The sequence below is a fragment of the Mustela nigripes genome, chromosome 6, assembly GCF_022355385.1.
Source record: "Mustela nigripes isolate SB6536 chromosome 6, MUSNIG.SB6536, whole genome shotgun sequence".
NCBI lineage: Eukaryota > Metazoa > Chordata > Mammalia > Carnivora > Mustelidae > Mustela > Mustela nigripes.
Genome location: NC_081562.1, coordinates 108,595,061 through 108,613,047, shown reverse-complemented (window position 1 = coordinate 108,613,047; position 17,987 = coordinate 108,595,061). Strand labels below are relative to the sequence as shown.

At 53.9% G+C, this 17,987-nt stretch overlaps 1 protein-coding gene across 3 annotated transcripts in view; it reads left to right on the top strand.

The window, feature by feature from the left end:
- The window catches only part of DIP2C (disco interacting protein 2 homolog C), a 345,413-nt gene that overhangs the window by 273,272 nt on the left and 54,154 nt on the right, over positions 1-17,987 (top strand). For 2 of the 3 annotated variants that reach the window (XM_059403972.1, XM_059403973.1), the window contains 5 exons: positions 4,595-4,718; positions 5,151-5,272; positions 5,611-5,722; positions 5,810-5,919; positions 16,608-16,738. In XM_059403972.1, coding sequence (XP_059259955.1) covers positions 4,595-4,718; positions 5,151-5,272; positions 5,611-5,722; positions 5,810-5,919; positions 16,608-16,738 — 599 coding nt within the window. Of the gene's footprint in view, positions 1-4,594; positions 4,719-5,150; positions 5,273-5,610; positions 5,723-5,809; positions 5,920-16,607; positions 16,739-17,294; positions 17,623-17,987 lie in introns of those variants that run through there. The other variant, XM_059403974.1, reaches the window with a different exon arrangement.

The following is a 17,987-nucleotide window of genomic DNA, read 5'->3' as shown; positions in this document are numbered from 1 at the left end:
GTAAGATTGGAGGAGGTTACAGCCACTAAGAATCATAAAAGATCAAGATCTGGGTGTGCAAATCCACCTCCTGCCATGTACAGTCATTGCTCAGACAAGTGAAAGGCGGTACCAACCACACAACTGGGTTTCACGTCAGGACATCCAGTTATGAGACCAGTTTCCGTGGGATGCAGCTCCCGGAAGCAACCTCTGGTCTTTACCGCAGTCGTCCCAACTGTCTCGAGTAGCTGTGGGTGCCGAGTTGACCCAGTGGGTCACTCGGTCCTTGAATCTGTCCAAGGCGTCCCCCAGGAAGAGTCTGAGAAAGCGCTCCTGCCACCCTGGCCTCCGTCGCGGCGCCTGCCCTGGGCCCAGTGTTCCTGGCACTTACTCTCCCGTGCTCCCAGGCACATGGCGACGGGAGGCGCTGCATCTGGGCTCCGGAGGGTCTGTGCCATTGCCGGAGCCCCTGAAACGTGCCTCCCCTGCTCTCCTCTTACCCGCATTCGCTCCGTCAGCCTCTAGGTACAGAACAGACCTGCTTGCCCCGCCTTCCCGACACGGCTGCCGTGCTCGCGGCCCTCGGCTCTGCAGACTCCCCTCTAATCGCTTTCTCGGATGTTGCCTGTTGTTCCTATTTGTCCTGGAGACTGTTTTTCCTCTGTGTCCTCTCCGTGGTCCTCCAGAGATTTCCAGTAGCCCCTGCAGAGTGATGACCCAGAGGGAGGACTGTCCTCTGCCCCCTGGGAGGGGGACATCTGCTCCAGTGCTTATTATGCCTTTTGCTTAGTTTCCCAGACACTGTGCTGGCCTCGTAGGTATGACATGACGCATTCCGTCAACTCAGGCGGCGAGACAGCAAGAGGCAGGTCCCCGTCCCGTCCACCCACCCCTGCCGCACCCCCAGACTCAGAGAGATGCCTGTGTGTTCATAGAGGGCCTGTCCTAGCAGCGAAGGAGACTGAGCTGTTCCAGCTGCACCCAACGAGCCAGGGCCCCTGTGGGAGCAGAGCCATCAGATGGCCCCCGGGTGATGGGGTGATGCCCCGACCCTGGGTCCTCCGGAGCTGCTCTAGCCTGGGTGGTGGGTGTTCCCGTCCCTGACCCCGTGATCACAGCCATCTGATGTAGCTAGAGGCTGGATCCCGGGAGAACTGAGTCACAGAAATGACTCCTGCTTCCTTAGAGACAGCAGAAGATTGGATGGGGAAAAGGAAGGAAAAATGGGGAAAAAAAGGTTATAGAAGATGGCATGGGGTGAGGAAGAAGTGAGAGTCGAGCGTGGATCCCCTGTGGGTCAGCGTGCTGTGCGCGCAGCGCGGGCTTTACTTCCCCAGAACTTGGTGGGGGGGGGGGCACGGCCTGAGCCCTCGGGGGGCGGGGCCTATGCGGGCTGCACTGGCCTGCGGACCTGCCCACCACCTGGGGCACGGCGGCGCGCAACCTGCGGCAGGGCTTGGCCCTGCAGAACCTCAGCCCCGACCCTCGGGCCCGGCCCCTCCTCCCGGCAGCGGCCCCACACGGGTCCCAGAGCGGCCTCGGGCTGCGCCCTGGGCTGGGGGCGGTCTCTGTGGCCAAGGCGGCTGGGGGAGACCAGGTGTGTTTTGACCAAACCTCATCCACGTTTTTTCACCCTTTTCTTTAACTTTACCAACGTCTTTAGAATTTCAAAACGTAAACCCTATGTGGCTTTTTCTTCATTCCTCGAGTTTTCTCTTCCTTAATTTCATACTGAACTTCAAAATGGTGCGCAAATTCACCAGCCTTGACCCTGAAAGTTCTGGGCTCGGGACAGGCGTGGGTGGTGCACAGCCTTCCCCGCATCCATCAGGATCCCCCGGAGCTTCCTTTAGGGGAGGTCAGCCCTGATGGCTCCGGGATGGTGGTTTCTGCTCCTACTGGGCAAACCCCGCCATTTCCTTTGGGGGCTGATGGGGTCATGGGCTGCCTCTTCAGGGGCCGCAGGCCTGTGACCCCTCGTTGGTGTTCAGAGCCCACGCCGGTGGTGTTTCTCTGGAGGCAGGAGGCTGTGTGGGAGCAGCCACCCGGGAGTCAGGTGGGGGTTGGCCTGTGCCTGCGGGAGCGGGGAGTAGGCAGCACCTTGGCCCCCCATGGACGAGCGCTCCCAGACCCAGCGCAGCCCCTCTGGGCAGCTTGGGCGCCCTGTCCCGGTGGCTGACTCCGGAACGCGTGAGGCCCTCAGGGCCTGCTGGAGGGTGGGGGCTCTCCTAGAAAGCCACCAGCAGCCTCGTGAACTGTGTCGGAGGTCACCACAGATACAGGGCAGCACCGCAATGAAACTTCCCCTTTTCTAAAGTGTGTCCGTGGGAATTTTCACACCCTCGGGCCAATACGTCTTTCCAGACCTGCGCACACCTGCTGGTTCTGAGCTGACGGAAAAGCTGGTCACGGATGGGGGTTTGGCCTCGGATCTCCCGAAACTGGAGGGAAGGTCAGCTCCTGAACTGGAGCCATCAGAGCAGGGGCACCTGCCCCCCCAAGATGAGTCAGGTGCACTGGCAGCCAGAGGGCACAGGCCGGATGGACAACAGGGCCAGTTCTGCGGGGATGTGAGGAGGAGCCCTCCTGCCATTGTTGTCCACTGTGGTGTGCTGTCGCCCGCCAGCCACTGGCCTGTCCCCGCCGGGCAGTCAGCAGGGCGTGCCGGCTGTCCCCAGGGCGGGGGGACGGGGCGGTCCCCACCTCTGCCAGCGTGCGGCTGGGACCGGGCCCGGGCCCCCATCAGCTGTGCCTGTTTTCACTTTGAACTGCCTGAGGGACGTTTGGGTCCAGGAGCTGTGCCTTTGGCTCCAGCGCACAGTGGTGGTCTGCAGGAGTGGACCTCAGGGAGTGGCTGGTGTCGGCGGCTCTGAGCTCTCAGGATTTGGCTGTGTCTCCCGCGGCAGCCTCCGGTCTCCGTGTTTACCCAGCATTACCGTGCTCTGCCGTGGGTGGCATTTTAACCTTTCTTAGAAGAGAGACAGTGCACGGAAACATGAGCAATGAGAGGGTTCCCGTCACAGAAGTGTAACGTGGGGGAGACCAGTCCCAGCCCGTGGGAAGGGGCCCGAGCCTGAGGGCGGCCCCCTGTGGCCTGGGCACCGCTTCCACATTGGCGAGGGGAACATGTTGCTTCCTTGAGCTCGACACAATAGTCTGTTAGTTTGTGGGTGATTCTGGCAAACATGGAGTGTTGGGGTTTGCATCCTGACGGTGACAGTCCCCGCCCCCCACCCCAAGCAGGTGTTTCTAACACACAGGCCATATTACCAGGACTTCTCCTGTGTTCCCCGAGCAGCCCTGTTACTGGAGTGCCCCTTCCCATTCGCAAGGGACCCCTGGGTCTGGTCACTTCTGTGCACTCAGCCTTACCTCCTCCTACATGACTGCTCGCCGCTCCTGCCTGGGACTTGATTCTCCGCATGCGACGTGCGCAGTCCCAGAAAATGGCGGTGTCCCCCTGTTCTTCCCGTGGCCGCTGGCCCACTGGCTGCTCCATGGGAACAGACGGTGTTGTCACCCTGCCCGGGGCCCCAGGGAGTCCCTTTAAAATAGAGTTTGATCGTGAAGCGCAGTGTTCCTATTTTATTGATGTCCTTCATCTCTTGATTCTGAGATAATTGTAGAACCTCAGGAGGTTGCAGCTGTGCTTTTAAGGTGTTGTTTGATCCAAATGTGTCTTCCTTCTGTTTCTCTGTATTTAAAGTCTACATAAAGTGAATTCAGCAGTGCGTTTTTCCCTTTACTGTTTGTTTTTTCACCATGGCTTTGTTTTGTCTGTTTTTAGACCTTTTCGACTTCTGACGTGGTGTTTCTTAAAAATATTTTCAGTTTGTCTACTTTTCCTGTTCATTCCTCACTGACTCTTACTGCCCTGGGGTCCCAGAATTACCAGGTTGATGTATTTCCTTAGTTTAGCTACTTCTTAGGTCAAGTAAGTCCTTCTTTATAAAAGATTTTATTTATTTGAGAAAGTGAGAGCATGTGAGCGGGCAGAGGGGCAGAGAGAGGGAGAGACCCTCAAGCTGACTTCATGCCTCCCCGGGGCTTCACCCTGTGACCCTGAGACCATGGCCTGAGCTAAAATCAAGAGTTGGATGCTTCACCAACTGAGCCACCCAAGCGCCCTAAGTAATTGTTTTTTAGAATATTTCTTGTTAGGGCACCTGGGTGGCTCAGTCAGTCTACTGTCTGCCTTTGGCTCAGGTCATGATGCCAGCATCCTGGGACCGAGCCCCGCGTCACGCTCTCTGCTCAGTGGGGAGTCTGCTTCTCCCTCTGCCTGTGCCACGGCTTGTGTATTCTCTCTCTCTGACAGATAAATAAATAAAATCTTGTAAAAACTAAAGTGTTCTTGGTAACTCCAGCGTATCCGGATGCTCTTTGGTGCTGATGACAGGAAGGAGAAGGAAGGGACCGCTCCTGGCATGGGGTCTTCTGGGGGGCCACTGTGTGCGAAAGCTGACCGTTGCTGGTCACACAGGTGTGCAGACACACTAACGACCACGCGCGTGTGCGTCTCAAGTACGGGAATTGGCGGGAAACTGCAGACGCTCTCGGTAGAGCCTGTCGTGTTCGGAAACGCCTCACCCCTTGTTCTTGCGACCCCCAGGGTACGATAGCGAGCTCGCTCACGTGCGTGCAGCTGCACAAGCGAGCCGAGAAGATCGCCGTGATGCTCATGGAGAGAGGACACCTGCAGGACGGGGACCACGTGGCTCTCGTCTACCCGCCAGGTGAAGAGGTGGGGAGGGACGGGCGCGTGCGCGGGGCCCTGCTGCTGGCCCTGCGTTCCGGGGGGCTCGCCACGTCTGCTCACAGCCTCTGGTGGGGACGGTGGTGCGTGCTGAGCGACCGAGGGCGTAAATCAGAGGTGATTTTGCGGGTGTCTGTATCTACATGTTTTGTTATGTATCTGAGGTAGCTCGCGGGTCGGGCGGTGACTCAGTCCTGCACGGAACAGGTCACTGTAGAATGAAGTCATTGCTTCGCGGAACGACAGAAATCACACTGTGGGCTGCTCTGAGGGGACAGGCCAGCGGGAAGTTACAGCCAAAGCCTAACGCAAGTCACGGGCCGTGGAGACTCGGCCAGCAGTCTCGGTGCCGCGGGCTGGAACCTGGTGGGGACGACCGAGTGAGTGAGCGCGTCTGTCCTCTCCTATCTAGGGATAGACCTCATCGCGGCATTTTACGGCTGCCTCTACGCGGGCTGCGTGCCGATCACCGTCCGCCCCCCACACCCACAGAACATCGCAACGACGCTGCCGACCGTGAAGATGATCGTGGAGGTAACCCTGCCTGGGTGCACCAGCTTCCCCTCTGCCAGGACCCCAGTGCAAGGCCTGACCCACCAGATCCCAGTCCAGGCTCCCCCTTGCCAGGACCCCAGTGCCGGGACTTCTCGCTCAGAAATCCTGGGGCTGGGCTGGCTCCAGGGCTAGGGAGGTGGTGTGGCCTCTACCCTCTAGTTCTGGAAGTAGGATTTCAGCTCCTTGGGGATGGTGCTGTTGGTGCACTGGGACTGGAGAGCCCTGGAGAAAGGAACTCCTCACCCACGGCACCCGGAGAGGTGCTAGGAGGCCCGACGGCCCTGCGGACTGGAGTGAGCAGCGCTTTCTGCCCGCAGGTGAGTCGCTCCGCCTGCTTGATGACGACACAGCTCATCTGCAAGTTGTTGCGGTCCAGGGAGGCGGCAGCGGCCGTAGACGTCAGGGCCTGGCCCCCCATCCTGGACACAGGTCAGTCCTCAGGCCTGCCAGACACTTGCATGGGCTCGTCTGCTTTTCCACTGGGTCAGAGATACTAATGCCTTTGTTTTGCTCCAGACGATTTGCCAAAGAAGCGGCCTGCCCAGATCTACAAACCTTCCAACCCAGACACACTCGCTTATCTCGACTTCAGCGTGTCCACAACCGGGATGCTCGCCGGAGTGAAGGTGAGAAGCCCGGTGTGCACGCTGTGCGGTCACAAGCCGCTCAGGGCCGTCCCCGGTGCTCGTCTGGGAGCGGGACTCTAGCACAGGCTAGAAAGAGTGCGGGTGAACAGCACATGCCCGCCCTTCCTGAGGCTGCGGGACCGTGTCCACGGTGAGCTAGGCTGGCCGATTCTTCCCACACGTTCCAGCTAGTTCTTGGGTGTAAACACAGCCTCATCAGCCCCTAGCAAAAGCCACACGTTTTCCTTCCTTGCTGGTTCTCAAACCCCAGTGCTCTGCTCTAAAACGCTGGGCACTGGGGTTTCTTGCCCTTTTAGCCTGCGTTCTGTCCTGGCTGGCTGACCACTGACCCTCACTCCTACCAAAGAATGGAGCTGCAGGTGACCCTTGGACACCTTGGGGGTTAGGAGCACCCCACCCTGTGTAGTCGAAAATCCATGTAAGACTTGTGACGCCCCCAGAACTTAGCTCCCAGGAGCCCGTTGTTGACCGGAGGCCTTACCAGGGACATAAACAGTCCATTAGCAGCTAATTTGGGTGTTCTGTGTATTATACAGTGTGTTCTCATGGTAATGTCAGCCGGGGGAGAGAAAATTGTGCTGAAAAAGTCACGAGGGAGGGAAGAAACGTTTACAGTGCAGCCCTGTAAGAAACCTGTGTGCCGGGGGGCGGGTGCTCCCAACCCCGTGCTGTTCAGGGACGTGCTATGGCTGGCACCTCACGAGGACCCTCAGGGCGCGGGCGGTGTCCCTGTCGCGGGACTGGGACTCCCCAGTTTCAGGAAGCCCTTGGCCCACCCTCACGGTCTGACCCTCCATTGGTGTCATCACCTCAATTCTCTTTCTCTGCTGTTTTCTCCATTTTTTTTATTGTTGTTAGATACACTTAACATAAATTCACCAACCTGTGGTTCGGTCGCATTAAAAAGCCTACGCTGTTGTGGGGCGTCCCGCCGTCCGCCCCCAGAGCTCGCCGCATCTTGTGAAACTGACACCCCTGTTGGCCAAGAGCCCCCTCCCCAGCACCCACATCTTCCTCCGTCTCTGGGATTTTGACGACTCTGGGACCCCACAGACATGGAGTCCTGCGGCACTGTCCTTCTGTGCGTGACTCGTTGAAAGTACCGTGATGCCGCAGGGGCTCAGCTGTGCTGCTGCGGGGTCCGAACTCCTTTTTAAGGCTAAGTGACATTCCACTGAACGTGTTCCCACTGGGCCTGTGCATTTGTCTGTCAGCGAACAGTAGGCTTGCTTCCAAGGGTTGGCTCTTGTAGGAGACGCTGCTGCTGTGAGCAGAGATGTCCACGCGCCTCTCAGGACTCTGATTCAGGGACACCTGGCGGCTCAGTCAGTGAAGCGTCTGCCTTGGGCTCAGGCGTCCTGGGATTGAGCTCCCCGAGGGGCTGTCCACTCGGCGGGGAGCCTGCTTCTCCCTCTCCCTCTGCCTGCGTCTCTGTCTGCTTATGCGCTCACTCTCCCTCTCTGTCAGATGAATACATGAAAATCCTAAAAAAAAAAAAAAAAAAAAAAGACACTGATTTTAGGTCTTCTGGGTAATGCCATTTTGGACCATATGCATGGTCACTGCGTTTTTGATCTGGGAGGGAACCGCCATGCTGTTTTCCGTGGTGGCCACACCATCCCCCTCCTCCCCCTGCCTCCAACAACTCTCAGCGTTCACTGGTTTGGTTGTTGTGTTTCATAACCGTAACTATCCCGAGGGACGCGTGGTGCCACCCCACTGTGGTTCGGGTGGCACTTCCCTCGTGATCAGTGATGGTGAGCGTCTTCCCTGGTGATCAGTGATGTTCAGCATCTTTTCCTGCAGACAGTGGTCACTTGTCCATCTTCTCTGGAGAAGTATCTGTTCAAGTCCTTTGGCTCAAGTTGCTTGATTTTTGGCGTTGTTGTTGAGTCTTAACAAATTCTCTGTACGTACTGGATATTAAACCCCGAGCCCTTGCCTATCCTGTGGGTACTGTCTTTTGATGAACAAAATTCTTTAATTTTCATAATGTCCAGTTTTCTTTTCTGACCTATGCTTTGGTCACATCCAAGAAATCATTGCCAAACCCGTGTCGTAAAGCTTTGTCTCGTGTTTTCTTCCAGGAATTTTATTGTGTCGCATCTTACATTTCCATCTTTGATCCAACTCGAGTTAATTTTTCTGAAACCACTAGTTATGTGGTTTTGGGTAAGGGTCCAGCCTCATTCATCTGCATGCAGAGATCCAACGTTCTTAGCACCATTTTGTTGGAACGACTGTCTTGTCCCTCATTGAATGGTCTTGGCACCTTTGTAAAAAATCAGCTGGCCATAAATTCAAGGGTTTTTTATTTTTTTCTGGGCTTTGTATTGTGCCCTATTGATCTGTGCATCAGTTTCTGTCCCTACGCTGCACTGTTCTGAGTACTGTGTGTTTGTGGGAAGCTTTTAAATCAGGAAGTGTGTGTTCTCTGACTTCATTTTTTAAGATTGTTTTGGCAGTCAGATTTCCTGGAGATTCTGTTTGACGTTTACGATGCATTTTCTACTTTACAAAAAAAAAATCATTGAAATTTTTTTTACTTAAATTCAATTAGGCAATGCATAGTACATCATCAGTTTTTGGCATAATGTTCAATGATTCATTAGTTGCAGATAACACCCGGAGACGGCACTGAGTCTACATTGTTTCAGATAGGAGTGACATCTATGAATATGGTATACATTTCCATTTATTTATGTCTTAATTTCTTTGGCAACATTTTTTTTTCTTTCTTTTTTTTTCTAAAACTTTCTTTTAGTTAACATAGGTGTTATTTGCCCCAGGGGTACAGGTCTGTGAATCGCCAGTCTTACACACTTCACAGCACTCACCATAGCACATACCCTCCCCAAGGTCCATAACCCCACCCCCTCTCCCGACCCCCCTCCCCCAGCAACCCTCAATTTGTTTCATGAAATTAAGAGTCTCTTATGGTTTGTCTCCCTCCCGATCCCATCTTGTTTCATTTTTCCCTCCCTTCCCTCCACAGCCCCTCGCCCTACCTCTCAAATTCCTCATATCAGAGAGACCGTATGATAAACGTCTTTCTCTGACTTAGCGTAATACCCTCTAGTTCCATCCCCGTTTGTTGCAAACAGCAAGATTTGGGGGGTTTTGATGGCTACATAGTATTCCATTGTGTATACGCCACATCTTACTTATCTGTGCATCTGTTGACAGACCTCTGGGCTCTTTCCACAGTTTGGCAATTGTGGACACTCTTCGGCAATATTTTATAGTTTTCATGGTACAAGTCTTGTACCTCCTTGATTGGGTTAGTTCCCAAGCATTTGATGCTTTGATGCTGCTGTAAGTAGACTTGTTTTAATTTTTCTTCAGATTTTTCATTTAATGTGTAGAAATGCAAGTGATATTTGCTTGATGACTTCTTATCCTGCCACTTTGCTGAATTTATGGTTTTTTTAATAATTCTTATGTGAAATCTTTAGTGTTTTCGCCATATAAGTTCATTTTACCTGTGAACAGAGATCATTTTACTTCTACTTTTCCAAGCTAAATGCCTTGTGGTTATATTTCTTACCTAATGGCTTGGGCTAGAATTTCTAGTACGATGCCGAGTGGACAGGGTGAAGACAAGCATCCTTGCCTTGTTCCCGACTGTAGAGCTACAGCTTTGGAAAACTCAAAACCACCGAGTATGATGTTCTCTGTCTTCTTCGTATGTGGCTTTGGTTATGCTGAGGCCCTTTTTTCTATTCCTAGTCTATTGAGTGTTTTTATTTTAAAAGGTTTTTAAATTTTGTCAGACGCTTTTTTTTACATCAATCAAGATGATCATATGGGTTTTTACACCTTTGTTCTTCTAATGTGACATATTGATATTTTATTTTTTAAAGATTTTATTTATTTATTTGACAGAGATCACAAGTAGACAGAGAGGCAGGCAGAGAGAGAGGAGGAAGCTGGCTCCCCGCTGAGCAGAGAGCCCGATGCGGGGCTCGATCCCAGGACTCTGAGATCATGACCTGAGCTGAAGGCAGAGGCTTTAACCCACTGAGCCACCCAGGTGCCCCTGATTGATGTTTTAAAAGGTTTAAGTAATCTCTACACCCAGTGTGAGGCTCAAACTCACAACCCTGAGGTCAGGAGTCACATGCTCTTCTAACAGCCAGGCAGGTGCCCCCCTGCATTGATTTTTCATATGGAAAGCCAACATTGTCTTCTAGGAATAAATCCTACTGATGTATAAGCCTTTGAATATGCTACCAAATTGAATTAGTACTGTTTTGAGGATTTTTGCGTCAGTGTTCAGCAGGGATATTGGGCTGTAGTCTTTTGTTTTCGTAGTGTCTTTGGCTTTGGTATCCGGGTTATGCTGACCTTCAAGAATGAGTCTGAACTGTCCTTTCTCTTTAGTGTTTTCAAAAAGTTTGAGAAGGACTGGTATTAGTTCTTTTTTTTTTTTTTTTTTTTTTTAGATTTATTTATTTATTTATTTATTTTAGAGAGAAAGCACGCACGTTCAGAGGAGGGGTACATAGAAGAAGAGGAGAAAGAGTCCCAAGCAGACTCCCTGCTGGGTGGAGCCTGATGTGGGCTCAGATCGTGAACTGAATCGAAATCAGAGAGTCAGAGGCTTAACCAGCTGAGCCACCCTGGTGTCCCGCTATTAGTTCATCTTAAATATTTGGTTCATTTTAGCAGTGACGTTGTTGGGTGTAAGGCTTTTCATTGTCAGTAAATCTTCTTTACTGATTTGTTCTTCTTACTACTTGTAAGTTTATTCAGATTTTTTATTCTTCATGATTTAGTCTTGGTAGGTTTTGTGTTCCTTTTTGATAATTAGTGTTTCAGTTTCCATGAAATGCAATTTCTGTTCCGTATGGGTCGCGCAGTGTGCTGGTGCACAGCTGTTTACTGCTCTCTCATGATTAATCTTACTTCTGTAGCATCTGTAGGAAATGTTCCTACTTACATTTCTGATTTTAGTATAATTTCAGAGTTCCCTCCTGTTTTCTTAGTCCATCTAGCTAAAGGTTTGTCTGTTTTGTTGATTATTTCAAAGACCAAGCTTTTGCTTTCATAGATTCTCTTTCTCCACTCTATTTGCATATCTCTGCATGACTCTGTTATGTCCTTCCTCTTGCTCTGACTTCAGTCTGTTCTCGCTCCTTCAGTCGTGAGTTAGGTTCTTGGTATGAGCTATATCTTGCTTTTTAACATAACTGTTTTATATAAACTTCTGCATTGCATTGCTTGTGTTGTGTCCTGTAAGTTTTGGGATGTTGCACCTTCATTTGCATTTGTGTCTAAGTATTTTCTGATTCTCCTTGTGGTGATTTAAGAGTGCATTTTATAAATTTCAGAAGTTGTGGGTTTTCTGGTTTTCCTTCTGTTACCAACTCCTAACTTCCTCCTGTTGTGTTTGGAGAAGGTACTTCATACAGTTTCTATCTTTTTTAAACTATTGAGACTTAATCTGTGGCCTGAAATCTGGTCTGTGTTGGAAAGTGACCCCAGCGCTCTTGAGAACAGCGTGTCCCGTTGTGGGTGAAGGTGATCTCTGTCCCCCGCGTCTCTGCTCTATCGGGTTAAGTCCCGTATTTTCTTATATTTTTATGTGTCTTCTTTCTGGTTGTTCTGACCACTATCGAGAGTGGCTGTTGAAGTCTCTGTTGCTGGAGAAACGTCAACTTCTCCCTTTAGTTTTGTCCATTTTGGCTTCATTTGTCGATGGTACTTCGTCATTGGACTGTGTGTTGCCTGATGCGTGGATGTTCACAATCGTCACATCTCCCTGCTGTGCCGAACCCTGTGTTAAAACGTGACGCCCCTGCCCGTCCCGTGCAGTCCCTTCGGAATCTGCGTGTCTGATACTAGTTTAGCAGCCTCTGCTCTCGTTTGGTCACTCGGCGTGGAATGCCGTTATCTGTTCTTTCACTTTCGAGCTATTTCTGTCTTTTGATCTAAAATGAATCTCTTGGGGGTACCTGGGTGGCGCAGTTGGTTGGGGGTCCAGCCCTTGGTTTCGGCTGGGGTCGTGGTCTCCAGGTCATGAACCCCAGCCCCGCACGCGACACAAAGTCTGCTCCCGTTTCTGTCTCCCTTCCCCCGCCCCGTCCCTGAGGCTTGCTCGCTCGCAAATAAATCAGTCTTTCTACAAAATAAACAAAATGAGTCTCTTGTAGGCAGCATATGGTTGGGTCGTGTATTTTATTCACTTTGCCAGTTTCTGGCTTTGGAGAGTTCATCTGTGTTCGTTACAGCAGCTGCTGGGAAGGAGGCACTGCTCTGGGGCACCAGGGTGACAGTTGATTCAGTGTCCGACTCTTCATTTTGGCTCAGGTCACGATCGCAGGGTCATGAAATCGAGCCCCGTGTCGGCTCCCCACTCAGCAGGAGGTCGCTGGAGCCTCTGTCTCCCTCCGCTCCTCTCGCTCGCACTCGCTCCAAACCAATCATCGTTTCTCAGTGAAGGGACGGCGGCCGTCTTGCTCATTAGCTTCTGCGTCTTACACCTTTCCTGTTACTCATTTCCTGCATTGCGTTTTGCTTGTGCTTAGTTGGTCTTTTGTAGTGAAACATTTGGATTCCTTTCTCATTTCCTTTCGTGTATCTCCTACGGGTTTTGTCTTTGAGGTGCCCATGGGGATTGGTTGGGCAACCCGCAGTTGTCACTCTCCAGTTTGGATTGTCCCTGCTTCATTTCAGGGGCACAAAAAATGGTTCCATCTCTGCCTCTCAGTTGCTGCTGTCTCCAAGTTGTGTCTTTACGCACTGTGTGGCCCAAAATATGTAGTAATTATTCTTTTAAATACATTGATCTCTTAGTTATGGGGGGGTGGAATTTAAACCCAAAGTTACAGTAATAGTTTTTTGACTGATAATTGCTTTGTTTTAGCATGTTAGTCTCTTAAATCACGTAGAAAATGCAGGGTAGAGTTATAAAGTATTCTTAGGAATATACTAGCTTTTTAAAGACTTATTTATTGGTCTCAGCGGTGGGGGCAGAGAGGAGGGGCGGGGAGAGCAGAAGGAGAGCCTGTCTTCCTGCTGAGCGCGGAGCCCGCGTGCGGTCCGTCTTACCACCCTGAGACCGTGCCCCGAGCTGCCGTCACCCGACTAGACACCCAGGTGAGCCAGGATTACGATAACTTTTTTTTTTTAAGATTTTATTTATTTATTTGACAAGAGATATCACAAGCAGATGGAGAGGCAGGCAGAGAGAAAGAGAGAGAGGGAAGCAGGCTCCCTGCTGAGCAGAGAGCCCGATGCGGGACTCGATCCCAGACCCTGAGATCAGGATCATGATAGCTTTTGTGGTTGCCTCGTACTCACCTTCACTGAGACCCGGATTTATTCAGAAGACTTCCAGCTGCATCCGGGGTCTTTGTGTTTCAGCCTGCAGGACTTCCCTGAGCCTTTCCTGGCCGGTCCGAGCGTCGTCAGGGCCCACGACTATCTCCTTCATGCTCGTGTCTTCATTTTTCCAAAGTTGATTGCCACTGCCCAAGCTTTCTCCTGGAAGCTAAAAACCTTAGCAGGTTCCAGAGCTCAAAATAGTTTCCTCCGTTTCTGCCCACGCAGTTGTTGTCTGGTTGCTCTGGAGACGTCTTCCCAGAACCCTTTCCTTCGCCTGTCAGTGGACTCTGCGGTGCCACACAAATAAAGTGGGTATGAAAGAAAACAGTCTTCAAAAGCCTTTTGAAGACTCACTCGCTTGAGAGAGAGTGTGCACCAGCAGAGAGGGGCGGGCCGGGGAGAGGCCGTCTGCAGGAGGCGCCCCGCGGAGCAGAGCTCGGCCTGGGGCTCGATCTGCCGACCCTGAGATCCTGACCTGAGCTGAAATCGGAATCGGTCACTTCACTGACTGGGCCACCCGGGCACCCCTTCAAAAGCCTTTCGGAGTCCAGCTGTCTTCTCAGACCAGGATAAGTGGCTTGCCCAGTGCCGCAGGCGGCCCGAGCCTCCCCCCGGTCACCGCCACAGGACAGCACACGCGGATTCTCTGGTTTTCACCGTCTGCAGAGGGGCTGCCACATCACCTCCATTCGGTACAGGCGCTTCTGCTTGAAAGAGCGACCTGTACGGGTACCTCAGTCATTCCACTCCGTGGAAGTCTAAGCACTCGTAATCCTGGGGAGACCAGTAACAAGGCTTTCTCTCAGATTTACAAAAGCTTCCTGTTTTAAAGATGTGTTTATTTTAGAGAGCGAGAGAGTAGGCGCACGGGGGGTGGGGGCAGGGGGAGAGAGAACCTCCGGCAGACTCCCTGCTGAGCGTGGAGCCCTGTTCGGGGTCCATCTCGCGACCCTGAGACCACAACCTGGCGCGAAACCAAGTTAACAACTTCACCGATTGCACCACTCAGGTGCCCCGCAGGTTTGTGGAAGTTCTTACTGAACTTCTGACATTTAATTTGTGTGATGAGTACCAGATTCGAAACACTGTGATGTCATGTAGCGAAAGCCCGTCTGCCTCGAATCCCAAGAGGCGTCAACCCAGTGGAGATCACCTGGTTTACAGTCTTGTCCCTTCTGCCTCTTTGGTTGCCATTGGCACCATGTTTCTTGGGATTGTTCGTTCGGTATCAGCTCTTGGACAAGAATGTCATCAAGTATCCCATCAAATACCCAGAGTGGAGAGAGAAGTCTCCCCGTAAACCGTTTTCTCCACCAAGGGCTCTGCGTGTCGTCTGGTTCCGCGTCAGACCCCTGAGCACAACTTGGCGTTCTGTTCGAGCGCTCTGCCCCTGACTCGTCCGAGGTGTCCCTCGGACTCGGGCGGTTCCTGGTAGTGCCTGCACCAGGTTTGCGCAACGTCGACAAGGATGTGGTGTGGGGGCCCCACGTGGCCCCTGCTGTTCCCCTCAGCTCCGTCACCCTCTGGGCTCCCGCACGGGACATGTTAGAGCTGTGACGACTCTCCCCTCCCCCGAGTGTGCTCGCTTTCGGGGGGCCGTGCCGCTGACGCTCGCTCGGGTTGGGGACGCTTCCTTTGCCATCAGCCAGTCACATCACACCGCACGGGAAAGTAACCCTTCCCATGAGAAATCCCAACCACGTCCGAGAAACAAGTGCGGATGCCCTCAGCCCCCACCTGAGCACGTGTGTTCTCGGTGTCTCAGAGCAGGCCATGAGGGCTTGTGTTTGGGGCTTATGGAAAATGGGTTCTTAATCCAGGCACAATTCTGTCTTCATGAGACCAGACTTTTTCTTCCTGCCTGGGCTGCGGGTCTGTGGTGTCCGCAGGGTCCAAGACGGTGTTGAACTTGGACCTGAGACCTTCAGCCTTCCTGGTGGCTTTTTTCTTCGTCTGTGACCTTGCCGCTGTGATGAGATCTGTTCATGCGCACTCACCTGAAGACCCAGAGCCCCGTGTGAGCCCCAGGGCACAGGGAGAGCCCGTTCTCTGCTCCCCTTGGGCTCTCCAGGAGCTCACGGCCCTGCCATTAACAGAGTTCTCTCTCAACTTCCCATGGGTCGGACACTGTGTTTTATTGTATTTTTTAGTCCGAGCACCTAATACAGAGCCCGATGCAGAGCCTGTCCTTGGTCGGCACATGCTGTTCGCTGAGCTAAGCTCGAGCTTGGTGCCTGTGCAGAGCAAGGTTCGGGGAGGCTCACTTCAGTGAGAATGTGGGTCCTCTGGGTGATGAGGGTTTTGTTAACTCGCAATCCGTTAGGTGGGAGGTTCAAGGAACGTTTCATAAACCCAGTGTTGTTTCTTCTTTAAGCCAATGTGGCTTTAAGAGCAAACCCAGAGGAGCCGCTCATGTGTTAGATTCTAGAGCAATTCTGTGTCACCTTCTGTGACCTCCGTGCAGCACCCACGATGAGCCCCGCTGGCCGGAGCGTGGACCCTGCTCCCACGTTCACAGCACGAGCGTCCCCCGTCCCGGCTCGTCTTCCCGGCTGCCGGGGCGACTAATGGTGCTTTTCCCAGATGTGGGGCTGGGTCTGCCTGCGTGGGAGGGGGCTCGCTGCCACCTCACACGGCTCAGCCCTGGGGCACGTCGGCTCTAGGGAGCTAAAGACACGTCTGAGACCATGAACTTGGAGAACTTTTCCTTTTCCTCTCAAGTTGGATTGGCCAGTAAGTTTCTGTGAGAAAACTGACTTTATCTGATATGTTTACCGTATTATGTAATCCCTCATGTGCAGTCTGGCTGGGGGCGCCTTCCTGTCCCCTCCGTCACGCGGGGCAGGGGGAGCGTGGCTGCTGGTGTGTGATTTGTGCGCCTCCCGCCCCCGGCCGTGACCCAGCTCGGGTGTGTGTGACCGTCAGCAAACCGCCTTCTCTGAGCCCGGCTCCCTGATCACAGACCTGGGACGCCCGCCCCTGTGCCCGTGGGCCTTGTGGCATGGCAGGCGTGTGCAAGTCAGACGCGGCCCTGGCCCGGAGGGGGGCCCGAGCCCTCGTGCGTCCCCGCTTCCTTGCGGCACTGCGGGACCGCAGGACAAGCCTTGATGTGCTGACCCGCCTCTCGAGGGCCGGACACAGCTCCTTTGGCTGCCGGATTGCCAGGTCCGGGGGCCCCAGAGGAGCCGTGTGTGGGCATTGCAAGCAGGAGGACCGCCGGGAGTGGCCGCCCAGTCCTCCCGCACGGCCGGAGCTGGCTTCCGCCGCGGCCTTCCTGCGCCCACCCGGGGCGCTGGGGGTCGGGCCCGGGCACTGAGGGTGGCCTCGCTGTCTTGCAGATGTCTCACGCAGCCACCAGTGCCTTCTGCCGTTCCATTAAGCTGCAGTGTGAGCTCTACCCCTCTCGAGAAGTGGCCATCTGCCTGGACCCGTACTGCGGACTCGGGTTCGTCCTGTGGTGCCTGTGCAGGTGAGTGAGCCCCGAGCGCCGTCAGTCACGTCCGCGGTGGAGACCGTCTCCCGAGCAGACGGCAGTGGCGGTGGTGGGGGCTACCCCTCCCGAGGGGCGGGCGCGGCTGACTGACGGCTGGGCCACTGTCCGGTCCCATCAGCCCCGCGCTCGGGAGGAGCAGGCATGTCGCGGTGGCGCCCACGCTCCACAGCGAGGGCTGAGACCCGCACAGACCCCAGGCCTGGCTCCTTCTGGTCGGGGCCGGCGAGGCTTCGGTTCTCTGCCGTGAGCCCCGGTCTGGGGTGTGGACTAAGCCGGTGGGCACGTCAGGCTCCCTCCTGCTTCAGGCACCAACGTGCCATGGGCGGGAGGGACTTCATCTGCAGGAGGGCGGGGGCCTCCCCAGGCCGGCCGGGAGTGGGCTCAGCAGGGTCTGCGGGGACGGGCGCACGGGCGACCACACCGGCATCTCCTCGGACTCTACACACGTGTTCGCTGTAGACATGGAGGGAGCGCGGCGTAGCGCGGAGAACAGGACGGCCTCAATGACCGGACCGCCTCGTGACGCCAGCAGGTGCGCGCATGGACGGTGGCGTACGTGCGGTCTTCGGGTCGTCCTCGCTGGAGGCATCTGGAAGAACGTGACGGACGCCGTGGGACAGCCAGCGCCGCCGTCCAGCTCCCCAGAGACCCGCCTTCGGACGGTCCTGTTTCGTCTTTCCTGGCAGTTTTCTCTGCCCCCGTGTTCCGTGCGGCACTTTCAAGCAGCTGCGAACAACGAACGCGATGTCCCCATAAGCCGCTGAGTGTGCACACGGTCTCATGACCGCGCCTCCGTGTGGGTGTGACAGCGAGATGCTGCCGCTGAGCGTGGCCACCACCTTGCTTCCCCGTGGTCTCTCACAGCTTCTCTCAGGCTCTGCGGGGCGCCTCGGAAAGCAGTTGTTCCTACGCGTTCATACTATGTCAGAGTACCAAGTAGGATTAAAACTCAGTCCTGTGTCTTTGAAAAAAACCACTTTTGAAAAAAAAAAAACAAATTTTTGCAATTCGTTCTAATTAGAACAATTAAAGTTTTGAGAGGGCAGATTCAGTTAAATTATTTAGTGATTGTTGCCTCACTGCACAAGGCATCGTATCGCGGGTCCGTTTTCTAGGGCAGTAGTTCAGAGTACAGCATTCCAGCAGCAGGCCAGGTGACAAGGATGCCTGTCCGGAGCCACCCACTTTAGAGGGGACCGTGTGTCCCTTGGCAAAGGTGCCGGTG